The sequence below is a fragment of the Abrus precatorius genome, unplaced genomic scaffold (assembly GCF_003935025.1).
Source record: "Abrus precatorius isolate BTA unplaced genomic scaffold, Abrus_2018 Scaffold6, whole genome shotgun sequence".
Classification (NCBI taxonomy): domain Eukaryota; kingdom Viridiplantae; phylum Streptophyta; class Magnoliopsida; order Fabales; family Fabaceae; genus Abrus; species Abrus precatorius.
Genome location: NW_020874406.1, coordinates 19,095,907 through 19,122,828, shown reverse-complemented (window position 1 = coordinate 19,122,828; position 26,922 = coordinate 19,095,907). Strand labels below are relative to the sequence as shown.

Below are 26,922 nucleotides of genomic sequence, written 5' to 3'. Positions count from 1 at the left end.
GGGTTTGGAGTGATTTATGGTTATTGTGGGTCTGAAACTTTGAGGACCTTAGGAGAACGGACTGAACGGAGAAGAGGAGCTCATCGCCGGAAAGTTACCGTCCAGTGAAGTTGTTGTCGTCGTTGGAAACCAACCGCCGCCGAAAAACGCACCGTCCGCCCTTGCCGCCGTCCGCTGCCCCCTCCCCATCCAGGTTTTTCAATTTCTTTAAAAAAATTTAAATATTATATTTATTAATACTAGTAAAAGGTTGATTAAAATAGGTTATTATAGTAATATTAGATTAAAAATTAGAGTAATATTAGATTAAAAATGTATACATATATCAAAATAATCAGAATTTATATTATTAAATTTTAATAGTAATATTAAGAAAAAAAATTAGAGTTTGCAATTAGAATAATTATAATTTGAAGTATAAAATTAAAAAAATTTTAAAAAATAATTAAACATGTTAATAAATATTAAAATAAAGTTAAAAATAGAAAAATATAAAATAGTTGTATGGTTGATTAATTATATAAGAAATGATAAATAGAAAAAAGTGTAAAAAAATTATAACATAAATTATGTTTTTAAGATTAAATAACATTTAAGAATATACACTTTAATAAAAGGATTGATTTATGATTAATGAACAGATAATTACAAAAAAAAAAGGTAAAATTTGAGAGCATTAAAATTAAGCATATACATTTATATTAAAATTATAGTAGCAAAAATTTGAGTTTATTAAATAATTAAAAGAAGAAAATAAATTTAATTATGGTTAAAAATATTGGAGTGATATTTGATAATTTAGAATAAATAATTAGAATTCTATAAGTTTATTTATGATGAAATAATAAGTGTATATATTGAATTTAAATTTTTAAGTGATACTAATAAGATGAGATTAAGTTATTTTAATTAAATAATTTAATTTTGGTAGAAAAAAAAATTTAGCTATGTAATTTAATTTATTGGAGTGATATTAAATAGTTTAGAATAAACAATTATATTATGTAATATTATTTATGATTAAATTATAAATTTATTTTTTGAATTGTTAATTTAGATTGATATTAATAAGATGAGATTAAGTAATTTTAATTAAATTATTTAATCTTTAATGAAATAAGAACTTTAATTAGGTAATTTAAATTATTGGAGTCATATTATATAGTTTACAATAAATAATTATAATTTATTTATGTAATATTATTTATGATGAAATTATAAAAATATTTATTGAATTGTTAATTTAGATTGATATTAATAAGATGAGATTAAGTAATTTTAATTAAATTATTTAATCTTTAATGAAATAAGAACTTTAATTAGGTAATTTAAGTTATTGGAGTCATATTATACAGTTTAGAATAAATAATTATAATTTATTTATGTAATATTATTTATGATGAAATTATAAATTTATTTATTAAAAAAAATTAGAGTCTTATTAAATTTTTTGAATATTAAGTTATTTTAATTAAATTTTGTTAATAAAATAAAAATAATAGTTATGCAATATAAATTTTTGGAGTGATACAAATTATTTAAATCAATTATTAATCATATAATTTATAATGATTGATAACTAATATAAAAAATATATAAATTTTCGGAGTGATATAAATTAGTTAAAATCAATTATTAATCATATAATTTATAATGATTGATAACTAATATAAAAAAATATATATGAGCATTTTTTTTATTAGGATTTATGTTATGAATTTATGGAACATGTTATATTTGATAGAAACAATTAAACTAACACACATTTATATATAATATTTTTTAGATAGCTTCATCTTCTGGACAGAATAGAATCATTCATTTAGGACCAGATGATCCTTCATTATTGCGCTTACAGAAGATTCATGTGTTTGAGCATATTTGGAATGGTCGGGAACATCCTATCTTGAAGGTTAGGAAGAGCCAGTTTATACCAGCTGGTTTAGATGGTGTTCCACAGGAGATCCTTCCACATTTAGAGCTTGCGGGATTTACCGGGATTGCTCACGTGTGTCAATTCCCATTGGACCTCTCGTTGATCACTGCATTAGTAGAGAGATGGAGGGCAGAGACACACACTTTTCATTTGCCTCAAGGCGAGTGTACGATCACTCTGCAGGATATATCTGTGTTGTTAGGTTTACGGATTGATGGAAGACCTGTGATAGCACCTATTAGAGGTAATTATGCTGATATTGTTGAGGAGAGTCTAGGGATTAGACCATCACGTGTAGATTTTGTTAGTAGCTTCTTGAAGATAAGTTAGCTAGACCAACATTTTACCCATGTGGCGATGCATGCACAGAATCTTTTACAGATCACCCGATTTGCTAGGGCTTATATGTCGCGGTTGATTGGGAGTTTTATGCTGAGCGATCACTCTAGCAGTAGAGTGTCAATGAGGTACTTACCTTTACTAGAGGATTTTGCTGTTACTGGTGAATATAGTTGAGAGTCTGCAGTATTGTCCGTATTGTATAGAGAATTGTGTATGGCTACCAATATTGATCGACATGGGATAGGTGGATTACTTGCTTTACTTGTCATGTGGGCATGGGATAGGTTTCCCTTTTTAGCTCCTGATAATCCCCCTCACACACGACTCAATCTTCCATATGCTACCAGGTAATATTATAATTAATAATATTATAATTAATTATTGTTCAACTTTTATTAACATATTTATTGTACTTAATCTGTTTATCATATTTTTGCAGGTGGTTGGCAAACTAAAGGAATAGGAAAGGGAGGAAGGACATATCTTATTATAGATATAAATTTGACATACTTAGTCGTGATGAGGTAAACCTTGATTTGTTAATTCATTATAACTTATAGTCATACTTTAAATTGTTAATCATTTATGAAAACTAACCTTAATATTTGTTCCTTATTTACAGATAATTTGGCAACCATATTAAGTTGATTTGATAAATTTGTTACCTCCTATATGTCGTGAGGGGATGGACTTGTGGAGGGTCGTAGTGCCTTTGATATGTTTTCAGGTGTGTGAGTGGCACCAACCAGATCGAGTTATGCGTCAATTTGGTATGGTTCAACATATACCTCGTGGCCCATTCCAGCCAGATGCATTACATGACTTAACCTTGTGAGGGAAGGCATCAGAAAATTGGGAAGAGAAGCTTAGGGATGTGTTAGACATATGGGAGAGAAGGAGATCTTGGGTCATGACTAATGACCCCCAGATTGGTCAGCTAAGTTCAAATTCAAAGTATATGCAGTGGTATAGAGTCGACACTAGACGTTGGATGACAAGGGATGCAGCTGTCTCATCCTTGCTTGTAAGTGTAATCAAACGTACTTATATGCACTCATTTAAGTTTTGTGTTCTTAAGACGTAATGATGTTGTTTAACGTATTCCCTTTCTAACTTGTAGGGTGATGGTCTTGAGAGAGCCCACTATTTGATGACTGATGGCCAGGATTCTTTCACATTTGATGAGATGCGAGACTTGTGTCAGTCTATGCTAGTGTTGAAGAATGATTTAAATTGCATTATAGAGCCTATTTCTTCATCTGATCCTCCGGTACAGAGTGGCAATACTGAGGACCCAGTCATACATGTGAATCAACCTAGCAACCGTAAGGAAGGCAGGGGATTACACCGTAGATGCACTGAGGTTCAAGCCACAGAGTGGTCTCTTCCTCCCATACCTGAGCGTCCTGATGGAGTATTCTACGTTCCATCGCAGTTTTCTTTTCACTTACAGCCAGTGAGGCCACCTACATATTTCCACTCATCTCAGGCCACCCAATATCCGCCTCAGACCCCTCCATTACTATTCATCACCACAGATTGTTATATATCCCATGTCCATCATCATTCATCACTCCGGCTTCATTTCATCCATCTACTCTAACACCACCATCACCAGATCTAGATTTTGTTACTGGTCCATCCTCACACGATACCCCATATAGTCATGGAATTGATTTGAATGCTGACTTCAGATCAGCCTTAGATGTTCCACATCCAGAGGTACGTCGTAACCCATATCGTGGAGCCAGAGATCGACCTAGGGAGTGCATCTTGACACCACATCAATCCGACGAGCCACATGAGGATTGACCTTGACATTTCTTTCGCCCACTACTTGTATACATGACTTATGCTAGTGTTATATTTCTGTTGTTCGAAATGTTTGTCGCTTTACCTCTTAGTGATATGATATTTAGTACTTTGTTTAAATGCGTATATTGTTTGATTTACTATATATGTTCTTAAATGCAGAATATTAATCAATATAATAACATACATAATGAACTAACTTCCAAATAAATATAGCGTACTCATATGAAAATAAACCTAATACACCATTCGACGTGAATACGAGAAGCTTTGATATACTACTCGTTAGGCGAAATAGAAGTACATTGACGTCTATTGTGACCAATTTGATGACATTGACTACATCTTGATCTACTTTGTGATTCAATCCAATCAATTTCATTCCTAATTCGAGTTGATTTTGGTCTTCCTTTACTTCTTATTCTCGTCTCATCAGGAACTAACTTCCACTCACTGCGTGTAAGCACATTACTATCATTTCCCAAGGGGAACCACTGTGATGAATATGCGTTAATGACATTTTGTATGGAGTAAACATCATCAACATATTGCCAAAAGTCAATACTTACTGATGCACAAGCAGCAATAATATGTGAGCATGGAAATTAATATGCTTGAAATCTCCCACATTCACAGTATCTTCTACACAGAACAACAATCCATTTGTTATCGCCCCTTTGTATGATAGGATTAAATGCCTCTTCAACTTCAAATCTTGTTCTTTCTAGATCATAACATCTCACTTGATGTGATAATGCTTCTTCTTGATTTTTCTGCATTTTCTGAAGCAGTTTTGAACAGTACCTCTTACCAGCGTTCAGGTCATTCAAAGCCTCCTCTCCACGCTTTACAAAATATTTAACCAAGTGTCCGTAAGTGCATTTGACAAGAGCAGTTATAGGTAAGTTTCTTGCTCCTTTCAACACCTTGTTTACAGCCTCTGACAAATTTGTAGTCATGTGCCCATAACGACGTCCATCATCGTCATGACTCAAAGCCCATTTTTTTTTGGAAATGTTGTCAATCCACCTCTGTATTTCTAGTGATTCATTGCGAAATCTTCTCAACTTCTCTTCGAATACAATCTTGGTAGGTAAATATGCTGTAAATAATAATTAAGCCACCATTGACAAACAATTAAAATCAAAATAAGTTAAGAGGACAACTTCCAAATAAATAGAGACATTATACCTAATTTCGTCAGTTGCTTCTTCATTTCAATGTTCTTAAATCTATGATTGAAATTGCTTGCTATATGACGAATGCAATAAACATGATATGTATTAAGAGGTTGCCATCCAATATGTGGGTTTGAAACAACACTTTTGATGCTTTGATGCCTATCAGATGTTAAACATAATCCTGTCTTGGTTGTTACGTGCACCCGAATCATTGCCAAAAACCATTCTCACGCTGACAAAGTCTCTCCTTCAACAATTGCAAAAGCAAGTGGTAGGACACAATTATTCTCATCTTGTGTCATTGCAATCAACAATGTGTGACGATACTTACCATACAAAAATGTTTCATCCACTTGAACAATAGGCTTGCAAAAATTGAATGCTTCCTTGCATTGATGAAAACACCAAAATAATCGCTCAAATACTCTAAATCTGTTGTCCTCCTGATGTCTAACAACAAAAGGCTTTGTTTCAATCTTATAAACAGACCCTGAAGCATGAAATTACATGTACTCTAACCATCTTGGCAATGTACCATGTGATTCATCCTAGTCACCAAATATTCTTACTATTGCCTTTTGTTTCGCCTTCCAAGCTTTCTTGTATGAAATTTTATATCCAAATTGACTTGTCATTCTTTCTTGAATTAAACTTATAGGCAATGATGGTTCAAGATTAACCATACCTACAAAACAACAAAACAAAATTGGTTAGTTCTAAATTGGTTAGTTCCTTTATTGTCAAAACGCTTAACCCCATTTACTTTTTGTGCAAAACTTACCAATGATGCATTAACAAATCAAATCTGAATCTAACTTTATATAATCTTGAGAAATTGTTGGGTTGAGGCATGTATGCTTACCCCCACTCCTTGTTATTTTCCACTTTGTTACATTTTTAAGCAATGATGCTCTTATTCTCCAAGGATAACCATTGTTATAGTTTAAACACTTCACATACAACTTTGTTGGCTTTGACTCAACAACAAAATACCTCTGGTGTATTTTCATTGCATATTGTTTTAAGACATTTTTAACTTCCTCTTTGGAGTCAAATAATAAACCCACATGTAACGGATCTCCAATAATCCATGAATTGTCAGCACTAATTTCTTCTCCTTCAATATCTTAGTCTGGGTGGTCCCAATTTACATAATTGTAGTGTGGACTTATATTCCAAAAAGGTATTTCACCTACAACTATATATAAACAGATATTATTTATCATTAAAAAAGATAATTAATTTAATCAATATACTCTACAAATATTACCTCTAACATCCTATTGTTGTAAATTTAAGTTTGAATCAAAATCACCATCTACATCTGTATCCGATGAGCTATCTAACGGAATATGTCCTTCATCAACATCATGATCATCATCACTATTGATTTCATCTTCATCTTCATCTTCATAACTGCATAATTCTGCATATCCTTCAAAATACATACACTTATTCAATATGTGTACTCACTAAATATAAAAAAAATAAAATTTTTAATATAATTTATACCTTCTGTAATATTTATATTCCCCATTTCCATAAGGTTAGGTGGCGACATTGATAAGCTTAAGTCCAACCTATTTGACCCAACTTTTGAACTCTCACCAAATGCAATATCCACATATAATTCAATAACAGTTGTAATACTTTGTTGTTGATATGCACTAATCATACAATTAATGTCTTTATCATCACATATATCTAATGCAGTATATTGTTTAACACTTGAATCAACCATAAAACGACAAATTATTTTGGATATGAAATGATTTTTACTAAGATTCAACTTGTCATTAATCTTTTTTTTAAAATTCATAAGACTTATTCCTCTTTTTATCTTTATCATTTTTTTGCTACCTTCAAATGTCACACCTTCATTTCCAACATCAATTTTTTCATTCCAATATACAATAATAATAATCTCACTAATCCTGCATTTATAAACAAAAAAAAATATCAATAAACAATTATAACACTATACTTATTTATATAAATAATTCATTTAAATTATTATTAACATACACAAATATACTACTACATTTCACATTATTTGATATTACACCATATATATATCATCATATTTATTAATTACACATGTTAATATTAACTATCTAATAACTTCTTAATTTTTTAATCAGCATTTAACTACTTCTATTGATTTTAGTTATTAAAAATATATAATTTCATTAATTTTTCAATAACATAAAAACTCATAAAAATATCTAAAATTTACTAACCTGAATGAACTTCTTCTTTTAAAGCTTATGAACTCAGAAATGCTTCAATCTGATTTCAATTGATCCGCATATGCACTTCATATACTAAAATTTTATTGGATATTAATAACGAAATTAATAGAATTTTGACACGTGTCAACATTCTCTTAATTTTGTCCATTTTTAAGGCAAATTCGTTACGATTCAATATCTTAAAGTTTCATCTCATTGTTATATGAAATTAAAGCCACGTACCCAGATGTTTCATCCCTCTTTAATATGAAATAATCAAATAAAATATAAAAAAATTATTGATTTTTATACGAAATTATGTCTGACGTGGCCCAAACTATCTAGAATTATTTTTTATTTTACCTTATTTTAGTAATTAATTTTTAAAATTACATTATTTTAATCTTTAAGCCGTCCATTTTATCATTTGTTTCTTAAATTTTAGTGACGCGTTGTATTAGACGAGTTGAGTTGCTCATAGAAACTAGTAAAAGTAAAACACATGCAGAAATTGGCAGTGTTGAGTGTTGCTTGGGCAAATGGCAAACAACAATACGATGATGAGTAATACAGAAATACAATTGGATTGCATTTAACAGAAAGTATTTAGGTTGATGGGAATGGGACGGAACAAGAGCGAAGGTGTTGTATCAAAGCAGTCAAGTGAAAGTAAGAGGAGCCATTGGGTTGAACAGCGATCCTTGCCATTCGAGCAAGTTTGTGTGCTCTGATTCTCATGCCCTCAGCTTCTTCCCCAACCATAATACGAATCACAGCCTTCTCAAGAGCGTGGCTGCTTATGCTATCTCCGACAAATCTGGCCCATTTTTGAGCACCCACAGGGACCCCTGTTTGAAGCAATTCAGTGACAAACTTTTCATTATAGAATTGCTCTGCAGAGACAGGCCAAGTGACCATGGCTACACCCGCCGCCACTCCTTCAAGCGTTGAATTCCATCCGCAGTGCGTCACAAACCCTCCAACAGCTTCATGCTCCAGAATCAACACTTGTGGGGCCCAACCCCTTATAATCATTCCCCTTCCTTCCATTCTTCTCTCAAACCCCTCAGGAATCCACTCCTTGTCGCTTCTCCTCACAACCCATATGAAGTGTTGCCCCGATGCCTCCAATCCAATCGCTATTTCTCTCAGTTGACTTTCGCTGAAGTTTGCTATGCTTCCAAAGCAAACGTAAACCACAGAATTGGGTTTCTTGGAGTCTAGCCACTTCAAAATCTCTACTTGGTCGATTGAAGCTTCCTTTCCTCTCTTGCCTTTATCTTTCTCTTCGTTGCAGAGAGAAAGTGGACCTATGAACCACGCTTCCCTTCCCAATATATCCCTGTAATAATCTGCGTAGACCTGCTCCAGTTCGTAAAAGCTGTTAAAAACCACTCCCAAGCTTGTTGCCACGGATTCCTTGATTGCCTCCACTAATCTTGCGAAGTCAGAGTCGGGGTCGTCGGTTTTAGCGTAATCGGGCAAAGCCATCCGGGTCATTTTGATCTGTCCGGGAAGATGAGGAATAACGAAGGGTTCCGAATCGGAAGAAACGTTCTTCTGAGGCTGGTAGAGTCGAACGCATTCCGAAGCACATAATGGGAACGCACCGGTGCCATAAAAGACGAGCCTTGGGATGTTGAGCTTGGCGGCAGAGTGAGTTGCCCAAGGGAAGAAAGCACTGGTAATGATGCAATGTGGAGGGGGTTGAAGATGAAGGAGCAAGTGTTCGAAAGGGGTTTGTAGCATTGTTGTTGCCTTGAAGAAGGCGGGTACCATGGCTGGGGAGGGGATTGATTCAGTGTTTTCGCATCCCTCCGGCAAGCCAGCCTCCGCACAGGGGAATTTTATGGTTCGTATTTCTATCTCTGACTCTGACTCCGAGTCAACGCCTTTCCTTGTGCTCCCACAGATCGTAGCTTCATTCATTGGAGTGGTCACTATGGTTGCCCTCACCCCTCTCGCTCTGAATACTTTCGCCATATCACTCATAGGTATCATGTGCCCAAGACCCGGGAACGGCAAAAACAATATGTGTAGTTGCCCATCCATGTTCCTCACTCCACTGTTGGATACTGTGTTTGCTGCCTTCAACAAATATGTGCGACCCTTGAGTATGGAAAAAGAGTTTGGCAGTGGCGAACTCTTGTGCAGAGAAAGAAAGTGACTTGCGTGGGGATGCAGGCAGAATTCGTAGGCCCTTGCGTCAGCATGTTGGCAATGAAGATTTTCTAACACGCGGCTTTGAATTCTGGACTGGTTCTTAAAAAAGTCGTTCGATAGGAAACTTCTAAATTGAATGAGACTTGGCATCCTGTACTATCCTTTTAAAATAAATAACAAACGACCTCTTTTATTAAATATGTTATATGGCCGTCTATATTTAAAATAATCAATGGTTTAGATTGATTATCGTTAATTATTAATTAAATATTACAGTTTAAACTCTTATTTTTCCGTTTTCATCGTCAAATTTACATCTCATTATCCATCTCTAACCTTAGCTCTCTTATTTAAACTATCATTAAAAAAAATAAGCCATCTAATTATATTTTTATTTAATTTTTATCTGTATTATTGATATTACTAAATTATAATTACATTTTTCGTTCATATAATTTATCAATAATTTTTTAACGCACTATTTTATAATTTTATTTAAATATTAATCATAAATTTTTTTATGTTTTAATATTTTATATTAATATGTTTTATTTATTTATTTTTATAAAATTATTCTATAAATACTACATATTTGATAAATATTTTTAAAGTTACAATAGAGACATAAAATATTTGAAATGATTTATTTAAATAAAATTTAATGTGTTTAAAAATAAATATAACACCATTATTATAAAAATCATAAATATGTGATACTTAATATTATAAAATTCATGAATGTAGAAAAGTAATTTGTCAATTTAGTAAAAATTAATGAATGCTTACTAATTTAAATTTTGACTCATCTTAATTTGATATTTTTTTTTATTTTTTAAGTATAATTTTTAATTAATTTTAGATAAAATAATTTAATAAAAATGATAATGGGAATTTTCATTAGTAATTAGATCAATTCGTGATAGTATTTATTGATGATTTTCTTATTTACTCGAAGGATCACAAAGAACATGTTGAATACTTGAGGATCGTCTTGTAGATTTGGAGTAAGATGCAGATTTTAAGTGAGAGACAGTTGTACGCTAAGTTTTCAAAGTGTAAATTTTGGTTGTCACAAATACAATTCTTGGGACATATAGTGTCTAAGGAATGAATCATGGTTGATCAAGCAAAGGTAGAAGCAGTGGCTTATAGTGGTCAAGACCTATGACTTTGTCAGAGATTCAAAGTTTCCTAGGATTGACTAGCTATTATAGAAAATTCATTGAAGGATTTTCTAAGATAGCACTATCTTGACAAAGCTTACGCAAAAAAGGAAAAACATAAACTGGAATGAAGAGTGTGAGGCAAGTTTCCAGAAGCTGAAGGAAAGGTTGATGTCAGCAATCATGTTGATTTTACCAGAACAAAAGTTCAAGGTTGAACTACCCTACGTATGATTTGAAGCTGACAGCAATAATCTTTGCATTGAAGATTTAGAAACACTATCTCTTTAGAGTAAGATTTGAGGTCTTTAGTGATCATAAGAGTCTGAAGTACCCATTTGATCAAAAGAAGCTGAACTTGTAGATGAAATTTTTGAATGACTACTACTTTACGTTATTCTACCACCCTTAGAAAGCAAATGTAGTTGCAGATGCACTGAGTAAGAAGTATCTACACATATCAACTATGATGGTGAAAGAATGGAAATTGATTAAAGAATTCAGATATTTGAATTTGGCAATGAAAGTGCGATCTAACAGTCTTTACCTTAGAACCTTGAAAATCAGCAATGATTTCTTGATGTAAGTTCAAGTTATACAACAAGAGGATCCGTATTTGTAAGAAATGATGCGACAAAAGAATGAAGGCAAGAACTTGAAGTTTCATTGTTATTCAAATGGGCTTATAAAATTTAAGGATATGGTAATCTTAGAAAGGACGAGAATATGTCTCAGAGAAGTTAGCTCAGATAGAGGATTGGCATGGAAATGACGACTAGGATCATTCTTAGTATTTTTGGGTATAGATAACTACTTATTACAACTAAGTTATTTTGATTTTATAAATCGTGTATATGAAACATAATGTATTTTGGAACTATGATTTATAATTATCAAATTATTGTACATTAATGAAACTGTTATACATGTATTTTAATTTAATTTTAGTCTAAATTTATTTATTTTTTATTGTTTTACTACTTGAATATTTTGTAAACCTAAGTAATAAAGATGAAATTTTTAAATTTTTTTTAACGTTACACTGTGAATATAAGTAAATTTATTTTATTTCCTCTTTTTGATATAAAATTATTTTATAAATTATATAAATAAAATAAAGACGTTACTATTCCCATCCGTGTAATTTCTAATAAAGCATAATTACACGGATTTCTAATAAAGAATAATTATTAAGGTAATGTGTAAACATGGTTACATTCATCCATAAGACTTTAAAAAGTCACATAGTAGTCAGAGCGATAAATAAACAACTTACAAAGTGAACTATTACATCTATTACAAGATATATAAATAACATAACTTTATTACTTTTCTACTACATTGTAGTGGAATCATACATCTATGGTATGAGGTTTTCCTTCAAGTCTATGGAAAATTATGGATATGAAGGAATTGACAGCGCGAGGAGGTCTAGACATACTTCTAGTGCAGCGGGTGTTTAGAAGCAAGATAGTTTCTCTAAAGGGGGAAGAAAGTTGGGGCTCTATGCTCATAGCAAGATAGTCAATTGGGGCTCCACGCTCATAGTCGTTGAACGAGATTATAAAGGTAAAAATAAGGGGTATCATAAAGTGAATTTGTTGGAGAATAAGGCAAAAATAAACTTCAGCGAGGATGATAGTAACCCATCCATGGAAGGTACTGCGATTGTTGGGTCCATGAGTGGTCTACTCTCCCTAATTGGCATCCTCAATATTTGTGAAAACTTTTAAACAACAAACACAACAACATTTTCACAAAACAAAGGAGTGAGTTGTGCTATCAAATAATGTGATTCAAGAAAAGAATAAACAGAATAAATACGTGTAAATACAACATCAACATTGGACATTTACATGTATTTATTCAAAAGTGAATTGTGCAATTTATGAAAATCGATGATTCATGGAAGTACATATGCATATTTTGGTTTGACTTAAAAATAAAGCAATATGCTCATGTGGCTCTTGGACACAAAACGTACTATCCATTGGAAGTTTTTAGATAGTATCGCAACAACAAGTACAAGAAAAAGCTAGTAACTTTTACTAACATTTGAATACAACAGCAAATAATTTTTTATCGGTAAAATTTGTAATGACTAATTTTATTGTTGTTAAAAATTATTTTTTTTTGTAAGGTGGTTTAGAATAAATGGTAGATTGAATTAATACTTCATAAGAAAAAAGTTGTGTAAGGTTATTTAAGAATGGTGTTAAAGGACAAATGTGCCAAATATCAATCTTCTAACAGGCATACAGAGACTTTCATGCAAACAGAAATAGTAGGCAAGCAAAGGTACTTATATAGGAAAGAGTGATGGCATATCCAATCATCAATACATCAAAGTATTACAAAGCACATTGGTATAATATATGTTGCCATCGTCCAGCAGCTGAACCGTGATGTAATGAAGGATAATTACATGGAAAGCTCTCAGATAGTGCAAGGATGTAATACCATGTTACAACCGAACGTCGGAACAACAAATGTAAGAGTTCCAGATCTACTCACCTCAATGCACTAAAAGAAAGAGAAGATATTGCGTACACAGGAGAAAAAAGAGTACAGAGTTAGTATAAAATTAAAAAATATTAACATCCCTCTCATGTTTTCTTATAATGAAAAAGTCGCAGATGAATATTTAATGTATCAATTATATTATCTGTACAGCCAATGAATACCAATCATATAGTTACAGCAGAAAAAAGACCACGTTTTCAGACCCTAGTAATATGGCCTATTCCTGTTAATTGGCTTTAAATAAACTAAAGCATATGCGTCCACCTTCCCACCATCATAATAACACGATCAACTTGTATGTAACAAAAATTATCATATGACTCAGCCAAATTGAAGTAGCAAAAGATTCATATACAATAGTGCAATGCACATAATGATAATGAGACTATGTGAGGCTAGTATTACTACTATAATCAAGGATATGTCAAAGATTTTTATAGTTTATTCTAATAAAGGGTGCCACACGATACAATACAAGAATAACATGTTTATAGGCTGGTGTATGTCACAGAATCATAAAAGGATGACCTCACTTAGCTCTTCGTAATGGAACAAGAAACGAATATCAAGCTGGGCATGCGATGCTTATCTATTCATAGAGCTACCACTTTTTTATTTGGACCAAACTAACATCTTGCTTTTGATGCAAGAAACCAAGTAGTGCGCTAAAAAGCAATCATCATAAATAGTCTTGTAAAAGTGCACCAATAAGTGAAGTGGTGTTTGATGTATAACAACATGTGAATCAAGAAGCCATTTGCAGAGCTCAACATTGAAAGCAGATTAATAAAAGAAAAAGTAAATTTTGGACAACAAAAGCAAATATTTTTGTCACCAACCATGTTTTGAAATGGGGGTCAAGCATACAACTTACTTGTATATATAGAGGGCGACTCCCAGAATAACACACAGCAGAATGATGTCAATACAGAAATTTCTACTAGACCTCATCTGAAGAGGAAAACAAAAATTGCAATTCAATGGAAACTTGCAAATTTTCGCAGAAAGGAGAATTCAATTAATCACGTCAATTACCTCTGTGAGAGTTTTCTTCCGCCTTACGTTGGTGTTTTTCACATTAACTGTTGCTCTATCCACCTGCAAAATCAGGCCATGCACAAAGCACCATATTATGCATTTTTGACATACTTGAAAATTTATTTCTAAAAATTATCTATTTGAACATAGAAAACAATATTGAATGAAAATCTCTTTCACCTTTGTCTCAATTTCATCCATTAAAGGAACTTGCCTATCCATTTCCTGAACACGGTTGGGGTTAGAAAAGAGAAAATAGTTATACTCTTAAAATCCAACATCTTTCAACAAAATCTCCAAACTAAGTTAAATGCACAACACAACACACCTCATTCATATCATGGGCCCAGATTCTTCAAGGTATCCAATCCCTCTGATATAATATCAAGCCCTTCATCCTATACAAATAAAATTTTGAATCATCTAAGATTGTAGATCAGATAGTGACAAATACCATAAAATAACTAAGAAGTATAAACCTCAGGAACTTCTTAATTAAGCAATTAGCATAAACAAGGTAATTGAAATACAAAACGAATCTTGCATGCCTGTTTCATCTTGCGCATTTCATACTCATTTCGAAACTGATTGGATTCTTCACTTTGATGGAAATATTCACTGTCAAGATTTCCCCCTGCAGTTGGGGATGAGAGAGAGAGAGAGAAAGCTATGATTAAAAATCAATTCAAATGCTTCTATTAAATGGGTCTAATATAAGTAACACTAATCACCTGATGAGTCAAACTTGATATTCTTAGAAGATGAGGAAGTCGCCCATCCTCCAGTTTCAGTAGCAGCACCGAAACTACCATCTGGTATTGCTTGGATTCTCTCTGGCAATGCCAGAACAAGATCCTCACGAACGGCCATGTCCTCTTTTGTTACACCTTTAACCTGTAAGTGATTGTATTAGATTAGATTTTCAAATCCAATCATAACCTTTCTTTCCAGTAACAAGGTTAGAGTAGGAAGCATGTATATGACTCGAGACATGGATACGGTATGCACAGATGAGATATGACAAATTTCAAAAATTATACGACTTTACAATGCATAGAATTAGTAAAAAGATAATATAGAAATACAAATTTTAACACAAAAGAGAATTTTTTATTTTAGCAGACGTCATTTTTTACATGATAAAATGATAATATTTATACAACTATTATAGTATTCTCATCTCTATTGATATAAAAGTTTAAAAAATATAAACAAAATATAAGTAAAAGTGTTTGTAAAGCATTCATAAATACGTATTTTGAAGTATTTGTGCTTCCTAACGAATAGCTATGTAACGAGGTTCACCTTCTTGTGCACCAATTTGCGCAGTTTAGGAACTTCGTCCATGAGTCTACCTTTGGTTCGACGACCCTGTGCATTCAAATCCGGAACAATCGGGCCGTTCTTGACTTTTTTAAGACTATAGACGAAATAGAAAATTAGAGCCTCTAAAAAAATTATAAAATATAATAAATAAAATAAAAGTATATATTAATAATTTTATTAAAATAATACATTTTTTTAAGTAGCTATAATTTTTTTTAATAAAATTATAAAAAAAATATTTTTTCATTCAAACAATTCTTATATTATAATTAACTACAAAAACACACAAAATATAAAAAATAGTTCTTTAAGCATTTTGAGATGTAAAATTATTAATGATAACCTTAACATTAATGTTTTTTAAAATTTTTTATCAATTGATAAAATTGTGAGACTATTCAACGGTTCTTGAAGTTTTGATTAACTTTAACTCTAAAAAACTTTTTTCAATTGATGATATAGTCATCGAGACCATAAAAAAAATTTATAAATAATTAAAACATTTAGATAACAATTTGTAGATTTTACAAACTTAATAATTGTTTAAGTTTTGAAGAAAACTAAAATTTTTTATGAGCTTTAATGTTAAAAATAGTAAAATTTTAGAATTAAATAAAGTTTTGAGTTTATAAAAATCAATTAGTCCATTACATTTATAGCAAATGAAGTACAAGGAACTAAAAGGTCTTTTTTATTTTTTCAACTGCAAACTGTTAGAGCTGAATTTTTTTTTAAGTGAAAATAGGATATAATTTTTCTTTTTCCCTCTTTTAAACTTAAGTTCTAGGCGATCGCACCTCTAAACTATAACAAAACGGTGCTTCCTTAAAACTACATCGTTTTCTTATGCAGTTTACATTATTGAAGCCTAGAAAACAAGAAGGAAAGAAAAAGGAGGGAAAGAGATTGGAACTTTGAGAGCGGCTTGAATATTGGATTCAACTGCTACATAGAGGCGAGCAAAGGCGTCATCGCCATAGGCATTGAGCTCCCGCTGCTTATCGATGTCGTATTTGTCATATTTCTGGCAAATTTCGTCAACCCGGACAAGAATGTCAATTACGAACATTATTTTGGTTTCTCCTTTATTTGTTGTTTTGAGGGAGAAAATGAGGAAAACAGGGTAACGTTGTTGGATGAAAGTTTTGTGTCTGTTTGTGTTTGTAGCACAGAACAGAACAAGACAGAACAGCTACTCTGCATTGTTGCATCTCAAAGCAAACAGGGCGTTGAACGCAGAGAACGCTACGCGAAGCAATTTTGAAGACGATAGCGTGGCAATGTCAATGCATGTCTTGCTTCTATTTAGAAATCATTCTATACCCACCCTACTAAATTTTTTCCTCTTTATAAGTTCAACTTTTTTAGTTATTGATATATTATTAATATTTGATTTTGTAGAAAAAATATTAAACATATAATTTTTAATGCATTTTTTGCAGTTAGTTTAATTTTAAAAAATTAAATAAAGATGAAAATAAGTTAGCTACTTATCAGGAGAATGACTTAAAGTTTATTTTCAAATATAATTATTTTTAACCCAATCTTTATTACAATCATTAATTGATTTGTAAGACAGTAAAATTAATTTCTTTTAATTAAATAAGGTTATAGAAAAATTAAAGTGGTTTTTCATTCAAGCAAAATGTTTTTATGCAATTATGTTCTTAATAAAATTAATAAAATAAAATAATAAAATTTTACAAATTATGTTCTAATTTGACGCTTTCTCTTCATAATCAAATTTTTTAACATTTGAGCCCAAGATCAAGTCAAACAACCCTAGAAGAAATGTTTTGTAAAATTTTTAATAATAACGATATTTTATTTTATTTTCATAAGAAGGAAAGAACGTAATTGTGGTAAGTATTGAAAGGGGTTGTTTTGATAAAATCTCATAACATTCCCAAATGTACGTAAGTAAGTTTTGACTTTTGAGGGAGAGACTTAATTGAAGTCACCTAAAAACCCTATTAAATAAAATATGGGTAATTTCAAAATTGAACTATAAAATATTGATTTAGTTTGGATTAAATTTTTTAGTTTATTAATTAAATTATTCATTTTAAAAAAAATTATTTATTATTATATGATTTTTAATTTATTTTTAAATTTAGAGTAAGTAATAGATTTAAAATTGAATTGAATTTATTGAAAAAATAAAAAATTATTAAAAGAAATAAAAAGTTATTCAATTTGAAAAATAGAATCCAAATTAAATAAAAGTAATGCACTATTTATCATACAAATGTTATGATAAGATTACATTAAAAAGTTTACAAAAAAATAAAATAAAATTATTATAAATGTAGTTTAGTTCAAATTTAATTCAATTTTAAGAATAAAATTCGAAAACTGAACCAAACTACAATATAAAATGCAGTTTTTTTTAGTTTTCAATTTAATTACTTTCAGTTTAAGATAAAGCACTCTTATATCTATAGTACATGGAACCAGCTTTCATGAGTGGCATACCGTTCAAAGCACGATACTGGTATACTAGTCAAAATATATTCAAAGAATCACGGCCTCTGAGTAACAGTGTCTTTCATATATGTGTGTTGAACAAGATCACTTCCTGTCAATGACCATGGATAAACTTCAACATTAAAAGTACTTGAAATCAAATTATGACATATTTTAAATTTTTACTAATTGAAGACAATAATCAATGTTCATGAGATGGCCAATACGACATAAAAGTAAGTTGGGTGATGTTGCATCCCCGACATACTGAGAAATAGACGCAATAATAGATCATAGAATCTTAACAAATATACACACGTTAACAATTACCTTCAATGATGCCCTATAGATGTTAAAACACATATCACATAACAAACGAGAAAATCAATTATAGATGTAGAGGGACTAAACTAAAGTTTTGTCTGAAACAAAACACAAGTAACCAAATATAAACAAGATCATTGCTTGTTGCCAAATGCTATCTTGATCCAAGCATATCTCCTTGAAAGCACAAAGTTTAGAAATGTGAAGAAGAGAATTGTAATAACGGAGTGAAATGCGTGTCGCGCGTAAGTTATCTCAAGGACAAATGAAGAGATGTGCCATTGCCAAAGACAAGGTCCTATGTGTTAATGCATGAAATATTGATAAAATTAATTACAACCATTATTTTTTGTTTAGACATTATTTTGTAGAAAAACGTAAGAACTAATTTTCTAACTGTAGATCGAATAAACACTTGCATGCTCTCTCACGCCTTTATCGTCTTTTTCTTCCTTTTCTTCTCATTTACACTGACTTAACAAAAATTAATTATTTGTTTTTTATTTGGATTTATCCCCATAGAGATTTCACACTTCTTATTCTTCTCCTTAATTTAGACATAAACTTTCAATCAATATTTCATAAATAATACTTAATTAATCTATATATTCAAATGCCTCCAAAGGATAACTTATCAAATAGAGGACTGTTGAAGGTTGAAGGTCGAAGGACGACAGAATAAGTGCAAAATGCTGAGATGACAGAGTCTTTTAACATGTTGTATAGCTATCAACGGTAAGAAAGAGCCGGGTGTGTCACAAATACTTTACATTTAGTAAAGTAAACGTTAATATCGTAATGTAAATGATTCCTTGCCTGTGATTATGCGTATCATCTCAAAATTCATAGTAAAACTTTGCCATTTGTTACAACATTTAACAAAAGTATCTCTAAATGTCAGATTTTGGCCGTAACCTGCTCCTTCATTTCAAGCAACGCATCTTCGAAGCATTTGGCCAGAAAATCAGGATCGGGGATGATGTCTTTGGCCACCTGCACTTGCATGTCTGCCCTTCCAGCATAGCTCACCATATTCAATATGAGCGCCTGCATAACAATATCAACCACCCACAATCAACATTAATTACATGCACCTATTCTCGTACTACAAAGTGTGAAGTGCTTAATGCTGTGAGAAAAAACCGAGTTTAGGGGCCATACATGAGGCAAGGCAGAATTATTTGCCCTTAAGAACGTTATAGGATTGCCTCCAATCATAATCTCCTCTTGTGGGCCAACCACATTTGAGATTGTGAAGGTAGTGTGGCAGAGTATCCGGTAATTTAGAAAGCTAGCATACTGCAATTTAGAAATAATATCATTGTTTGCGGGATACTAATGACACTTAAAAATTTCTAGTTTACCTTGATTACCACTAGTTTAAACGAGGTATGAAATAAGGGATGGAAGTGCACCTTTGGACCAAGAGTCGACATTACAAAATCTCCAATTTTGTATGAGAAACTGGCTTCCAAAGATCGTTTCTTTCTGTCGATCATTGCTTTAGCTCTCTTCAAATATTCTAAAGGATCTGAACTGTTGCTTTTGTGGTAATATATAGGCAGGAGAATCATACCAAATTTGTTACCCCATCTTGCTCCTGAATTGCTTCTCATCAAATTAGGTAGCTCCTGATCAGTAATAGTCATTTTTTTCAAGCCTCAGTAAAGTTGTAGAGAAACAGGTAAAGAAGGAAAGTGAATTTGGACAAAGAGTAGACCTGCAATCCTGGCTGCTTTCTTATATTAACCATGGCTAACCCTGTTAGCTGAACACCGTCTCGCAGCCCTTAAAAAAAATTAATTAATCATGATTATGTGTGTCTGTGTGTGCACAAACGCCTTTCTGTATAAGTTCTACAGAAGTTGTTCTTGTTGGAAAATACAAATTAAGTTTACCATTAGGTGCCCGGAAGTCTAGGTATCTTGATATTCCAGATGATATAACTGCAAATAGAACGTCATTTATGGTCTGCAGAATAGAAAAAATTAACAATCACAACTCCACAATAACAAGAAGTGCTAAAAAATATATATGTATGTTCAAACTTCACGGCCCATGCATGATGCTGACAAATAGCTGCATCCATAAATTTGAAGTTGGTTTTCATTTTTCTATCGGATTACTGTGGGTGGTGAAAAGCACTGCATTATCACATATTCCCAGTCCGCTGTTTTGCAAGGCAGTGAAGTAGGGGATGCCTTCACCTCCCAAGAATAAATACTTATCCTTGTTGTATTTTACTGAAAATTCCATCATAAATGTCACATATCACAACCTTGTATTGCAACCTTGTACAATACAAGGTTGTAAATTGTCTTCGATCAATGCATTGTATATTTACATCCCGTGGTCTAAATAAATCAGACAAATAAAGTAATGAATAGTGAATTTAATTCTTACATTGGTCAAAATATTTATGATATTGGTCAATAACAAATATGGGATTGTTGAATTGGTCAAAATTTCAAATGAGATTAATTAATAGCGTTGAGAAATTTTAAATAAATTATCTATAAGCATTTTATATTATTTCAATTTATCGTGATTCCGTCACAGTCTCCTTTACCTCCTTATTTTATTTTACACCAAAGGGCGAGCTGTCTAATAAATCCTCTAACGTTTTACTTGAAATTGTTTACTCCGTGAGGAAATGAAATTGGGAAATATTTGTTTACTTATAGAAATAGAACAAGAAGGGTTTGTAAGAATAGTTTGGACAGACGTAGAAATGGAAATTTAGGAAATATGATGTGAAATTTGAAATGTGTGGCGATGAAATAAGAAGGAATATTACCGCATTAGGAACAGCCTTCTTGACGGACTTCATGTGTTCCAAGGAAAAGGAGGCAGTAGCAATCTTCCTGGGCCAGAGCTGAACCCCAGGGCCACCGGTTATGGCGGTTTGGGAGTCACGAATCCAGAGACATCGAAGGATGAACTGGAGGGAAAAGAGAAAACAAAAGAAGAGGGTAACGAGGAGACTCCAGAGAGTGAAGGGAGTGTTGGAAGAAGAAGAAGAAGAGGTGGAGATGGTAGGGAGGGTGTGAGGGTGGTTGAGCTTCCGGCAGCTGGCGAGGAGCATTGACATCAAGGAAATGCCATCCCCGAGGGAGTGATGGATTCGGAAAATAGCGCACTTGTGGGGCATCAGAAGATGGATTTCCCACAGGGGCTTGTCCACCCTAAGCCCACTGCTGTCGATGGATAAATCCGCCAGGTACTGGTTGATGGCCCGTTCATCGTCCTCGCCCATGGATTCCTCTATCACGCGGAGATGCCTGTCTATGTCTATCTGGGTGGGCCTCCAGTGCTCAACTCCTCTGTGGTCCCGAACCATGAGGCTGGTGAACCTTGGGTGCTGCAGCAGAGTGGAGTTCCTGATTTCTGATCTCACTGACTCCACGTCTATCGGATTCTTCATTCCCACCACGCAGTGGATTATCTGCTTCATCTCTTCCTGCAGGAACAGCCTCCCCGCCGGCGTCAGAGGTTCGTCTCCTCCGTCGCCCTCGCCCATCCTTGTCTCTCTCTCCTCTCCCCTCCCCTTCCCACTCTTCATTCCCATCTCTTTTAATTAAATGTGACCGCAGTTATTATATTATTGGTGGCTGTGTATTTTTAATTTAAATTGCCAAATTGCAAGCCAACAGGAGGAGAGGCTTGGTTGACGATTTCTTTCTCTTTTTCTTTTTCTTTTTCTTTTTCTTTTGCTTCTGCCCCAAACACAAACACCAAAGACTTGATCAACTACTCTCTTGTTTTAATGTTAACGGTCGTTTCATTATTTCTTTCAAATTAATATTCTACTATTTTCGTTTTCAATTTCCTTTTTTTTATTTTATTTTTTTGGCATATCGTTTTCTTTTTTTGTTTGTATTATATAAGAAATGGAGAAAATTATCACGAAAGGTGGCTGGGGAATTTAACACGGAACCTACTAGCGGGTACCAACAGCTATTGAATATGCCTCCATATCGACAGATGTCATTGCCACAGAGAATTTTAACAAAGCGACACTTTTGTGGTGTACGCACCAATTTGACTAGTTTCACGTGCCCAACTGATGCTAAATATCAATCTCTTGTTCATTTAGTTTTAAATAAGTTGTGAGGAAAAATATTAGACTATGATGGGCCACATTAATGTCAAATATTAATTTAATCAATTTAGATTATTACTTGAACCTTTATCTTCAATATTTAATATTTTTTAATCCTTGTATTATCAATTTTTTTAATATTATTATTTATATTTTTTTTTTTCATGCATCACACTTTATAAGTGACATTAGTCTCAAATTTAGATTTTTATTTATAGATTATCAATTATTTTTATTATTTTTTCTTTTAAATACATACATTTTTATTTATTTTTCTCATATATCACACTTTATATTTTATTGTTAAATTTGAAAGAAAAAGATAAAAAAAAGTAAAGATAGATGATTAGTGTCATAAGAATGAGTCACCATGTTAAAAAAATTATGATTCCAGTTTGATTATTTGTTTCATGTTCGGCTCTAAACTTGATTTGAGGAAAAATGTGGATTTATAAATTTGAAAGACAAAAAAAACTTAATAAAACCAATCATATCTAAATTCACATTTATCATCCGAAAAGACTAGGAAAGAAAGAGAAATAAAGATAAACAAAGATGAAACTCAAATATTAGTTAGTAATGCTTACTAATAAAGAATGTGATTAGCACAAGTTGAGTCAATTCAGACAAGGATTTGAACTCAACCCATAAGAACTATCTTTAATTTGATTTAGCAAACCAATGTCAAATCATAGCGATTGTAGAACATCACTATAAGAGATTAAATGATAATAATGTGGCTTAAAAAAAAAGGTAAAGAAAGAGAAGTAGACCATTATGAGTATTGTAACTATGAGGAAAGAGGATAAAAGAGAAAGTAAAGTTTTAAAACAACGTTATTTTAGTATTTAAGGTCACTTATTGGTTAAATTTAATAATTTTTTAAGACGTTTGTTGATCATAAAGACCTAATTGGCCTAATATTAAAATGATGAAATTAAAAATTAAGAATTAAATGTTTTCATTGTCCACATTTTAGTATTTTTTTCATTTTAATTTCTTCAAACATTTTTTATTTTAAAATTTTATTTTTATAAATTATTATTTTAATTTTAATGTAATAAAAAACTAATATTTCATCGTATCTTAATAAATTAAATTAATAATAAAAACGAAGATAAAAAATTATTTCAAAGCAATAAAACTAAAAATTCATTAAAATAAAAGATAAAAGCATTTATAAACCTAATAATAATAATAATAATAATAATATTGAAACAACAATTTTTCTTCGTTTAATTTTAATTTGGTCATTTGTAAGCTATTTTCTTTCATTCTTATTAATTTAGTCTAGTTTTTTTAATTTTTTTTTTTTATCAATTATTTTCTTTTAACCTTTTTTTTTTATCTTCCAACTTTCAACGAGAATGTTTCGGTATTTAATATATTGAATTCATTCATAATGATGGTCAACAGCAATGAAGAAGAGGCCTAAAAGTCGGTAATAACTTTTATGAGGGTTTAGCAGGCATTTATGAGTAGAAGAAGAAAAAACTTTAATTCAAAATATTATCATTTATTTTTTTATTAAGTTGGAAAATAATAAAATTAGAAAAATATTAGTATAAAATATAATTAAATTAAAAATAAAATATTAAATTAAAATTTATTTTATTATAAACGTCTTTATTTTTAACATCAATCATAAAGAATCCGTATATCAAGGCTCAGACTTAACACTTTCGCTATTTAATAATTTTACAAAATTTGACACTTTGGTCACATAAATAAAAGAAAAGACACAGCATTGAGTTTTTTTTCCTGGTCAAGTATATTAAATTTATAAAATTCTATATAATTCAAAAATTATTTAATACAAATTCAATCCTAAACATAATAAATTTATATTAATACTTTATTTATTACCATATAAATACTACTATAGGATATACTTTATTGAATATATTTCTATTTTTTGAAAATTGAGATTATTTTGATTTATATTTTAAATTAATTTTTCATTTATAATAAATTTAATTTAAAAACCTTATATGTTTATATATATTTAAACTTTAATTAATTTTATCTGTTAAATTACAAATTAGTCATTAAAAAAATAGATTAGTGAGGAGAAAAGATATTTGAGTTGCCAAGACACACTAAACAATGATGACCCGTGGGACAGTCTATTAAATCTAATATAGCCAATCTCTTCAATAAGGGAAGAGATTTTTTTCCTCTTGTATATTTAATATAGGTATATTTCTAAATATTTAAAGTTGAAATTATTAATTAAAGTGTAATTACATGACACTAATTGATCTATATGTTTGGCCGTAAATAAATTTACATAGTTTTAAAAAATAAATAAAATTTATATATTTTCTTTTTAAAAATTATAAAACATCCTTATTTGCGAACAACCTTTAAATTTCATAACTTTTTGCTCAATAAACTGTAAATATAAGTATTATGTGAGCCTTTAAATAAACCCATACAAATACAAATACTGATTTAAAAGTTTTTAAAGTATAAATACTAATAAAATCTTAAAAATACTACTTTTTTATTTATATTGAGAGATTGTTTGATAAAAAAATTATTTTATTCTTTATTAGTATTATACTGAACTTTTATATAGATATGTAAATAAAATAATTTTGCTTGACGAAATATAAGAATAGAGATAAAGAAAATATATTTAAAATTTTATAATATATACGTTTAGGTTTTCATATTTTGAAAAGTTTTAAAATAAAATAAATATAACCTTGTTCGTTAATAACTTTTTTAATATTTAAAGAACTAATCTTTATTATTGACATTGATTGTTATATCTTTGGTGAGTCCAATAAAAACAAATCTTATGAAACATAGAGAACACAAGAAAGCTAGTATATAATGTTAGAGGAGGCAAAGAGAAAAAGAAAGCAAGGGAGTGGTAGGTACTCTTCACATAAGTTCATGTTTAGACAAATAATAACCAGAAATAGATCACTTACTTTATTCGGTGACATGCCACTGGTCATATAATTTTTGAATGCAAATAATATACGAATCATGATGTGATTCTTAATGGTTGAAGATTATGGGTGTCATCGTGATTGTGAGTGTGTCTTATGATTAATTCATAATAGTAAGCATGTATAAAGTATTAAAGACTAGTACACATGCTTTTTAGACTACGTGACTTAATTGGGTAAGAGGTTGTGAATAGCCTAAAAATATAAATATAATGTTCAACTTTAATGAACCTCTTCAAATAAGATATTTAGTATTAGAAAGTTCTTTTATATATATACAGTGTATTTTTATATAAAAATATTAAATTTATAGAACATTATCTTAGTGTTGTTATTTTTTTAAAATAACAATGATATCTATTATAAATTATTTATTTGCTTAATTTTTTATTATTTAAAAAAATTGAGTGCTTTTTCAATTTTAGAAAACTTTTCTTAGATAATTTAATTATAAAATCAACACCTAGATTAAAAATTCCAAACACATAATTTATATATACAAAATTTAATATTAATTTAAAATTATTTAATACTTTATTCATATACATCAATATATAATTATAATTTAACAATTGAATCATTAAAAATTATTTTTTATATTAAATTATTAATAATTTAAGAATAAATGTAACTTATACTAATATAATTTAATCTGTCTCCATTCATAAATTTTTCATTTATCTAATTTTTTATTTTTGTTTAATATAAATATTATGTAACATTTATGAAAAATTAAAAATCTTTATATTTTCTTAATGAAAAATTTATTATTTTTTGTTTAACTTATATAGAATACAAATTCATACGTCATACAAGTTGCCATCTATTTACTAAAAAATATACAACATAATTTGACATTTTCTTTTAAAAATAAAAATTTAAAAACATACCAATGATACTAATTTTTAGATATGATAACAATAAAAGTAGATCAAGCCAAGTCAAACTTAAAATTAAATAGATTTGACCTAATTCACAAAATTAGAACTTGAACTTAAGCCTAATGATTTAACATAAACCATATTTTTAAGTTTGATCTAATTTTTTTAGAAATCTAACTTAACTTAATAGCCTATTTAGTAGTTTATTTAACATTAAAGTGTTTAAATAACATTAACAATTTAAATTTAATAGACTAATGGACTAGTAGCCAACATGTTAGTAAGCCAAAAGCTTACGTTTAATAAAATAAAAAAATATACGATAAGTTTTAATTTCATACTTTAATAATATAATTATAATTATTATATTATTATAATATAAATTTTAAATTATGTTATATATGTTAATATATACAAAATTTTAATTGATATTTGTTTCAGTAAGTTTTAATTAGTACTTTAATAATATAA

General features: G+C 30.5%; 2 protein-coding genes and 1 pseudogene across 2 annotated transcripts; all 3 read right to left on the bottom strand.

Moving 5' to 3' along the window:
• Positions 1 to 7,941: 7,941 nt before the first annotated feature.
• On the bottom strand, positions 7,942 to 9,851 carry LOC113869709 (scopoletin glucosyltransferase-like). Its single transcript, XM_027506163.1, has one exon. It carries the CDS (start codon positions 9,813 to 9,815, stop codon positions 8,109 to 8,111), a length of 1,707 nt encoding a protein of 568 aa, XP_027361964.1. The 5' UTR covers positions 9,816 to 9,851; the 3' UTR covers positions 7,942 to 8,108.
• Positions 9,852 to 14,221: 4,370 nt separating this feature from the next.
• Positions 14,222 to 16,784, bottom strand: LOC113870333 (annotated as a pseudogene).
• A 2,311-nt stretch (positions 16,785 to 19,095) lies between these two features.
• On the bottom strand, positions 19,096 to 22,105 carry LOC113868708 (O-acyltransferase WSD1-like). Its single transcript, XM_027504536.1, has 6 exons — positions 21,303 to 22,105; positions 20,404 to 20,476; positions 20,226 to 20,293; positions 19,921 to 20,136; positions 19,667 to 19,804; positions 19,096 to 19,552 (listed from the first exon to the last, which is right to left on the bottom strand). The coding sequence occupies exons 1-6, from the start codon at positions 22,071 to 22,073 to the stop codon at positions 19,403 to 19,405; spliced, it is 1,416 nt and encodes a 471-aa protein (XP_027360337.1). The 5' UTR covers positions 22,074 to 22,105; the 3' UTR covers positions 19,096 to 19,402.
• Positions 22,106 to 26,922: the final 4,817 nt, after the last annotated feature.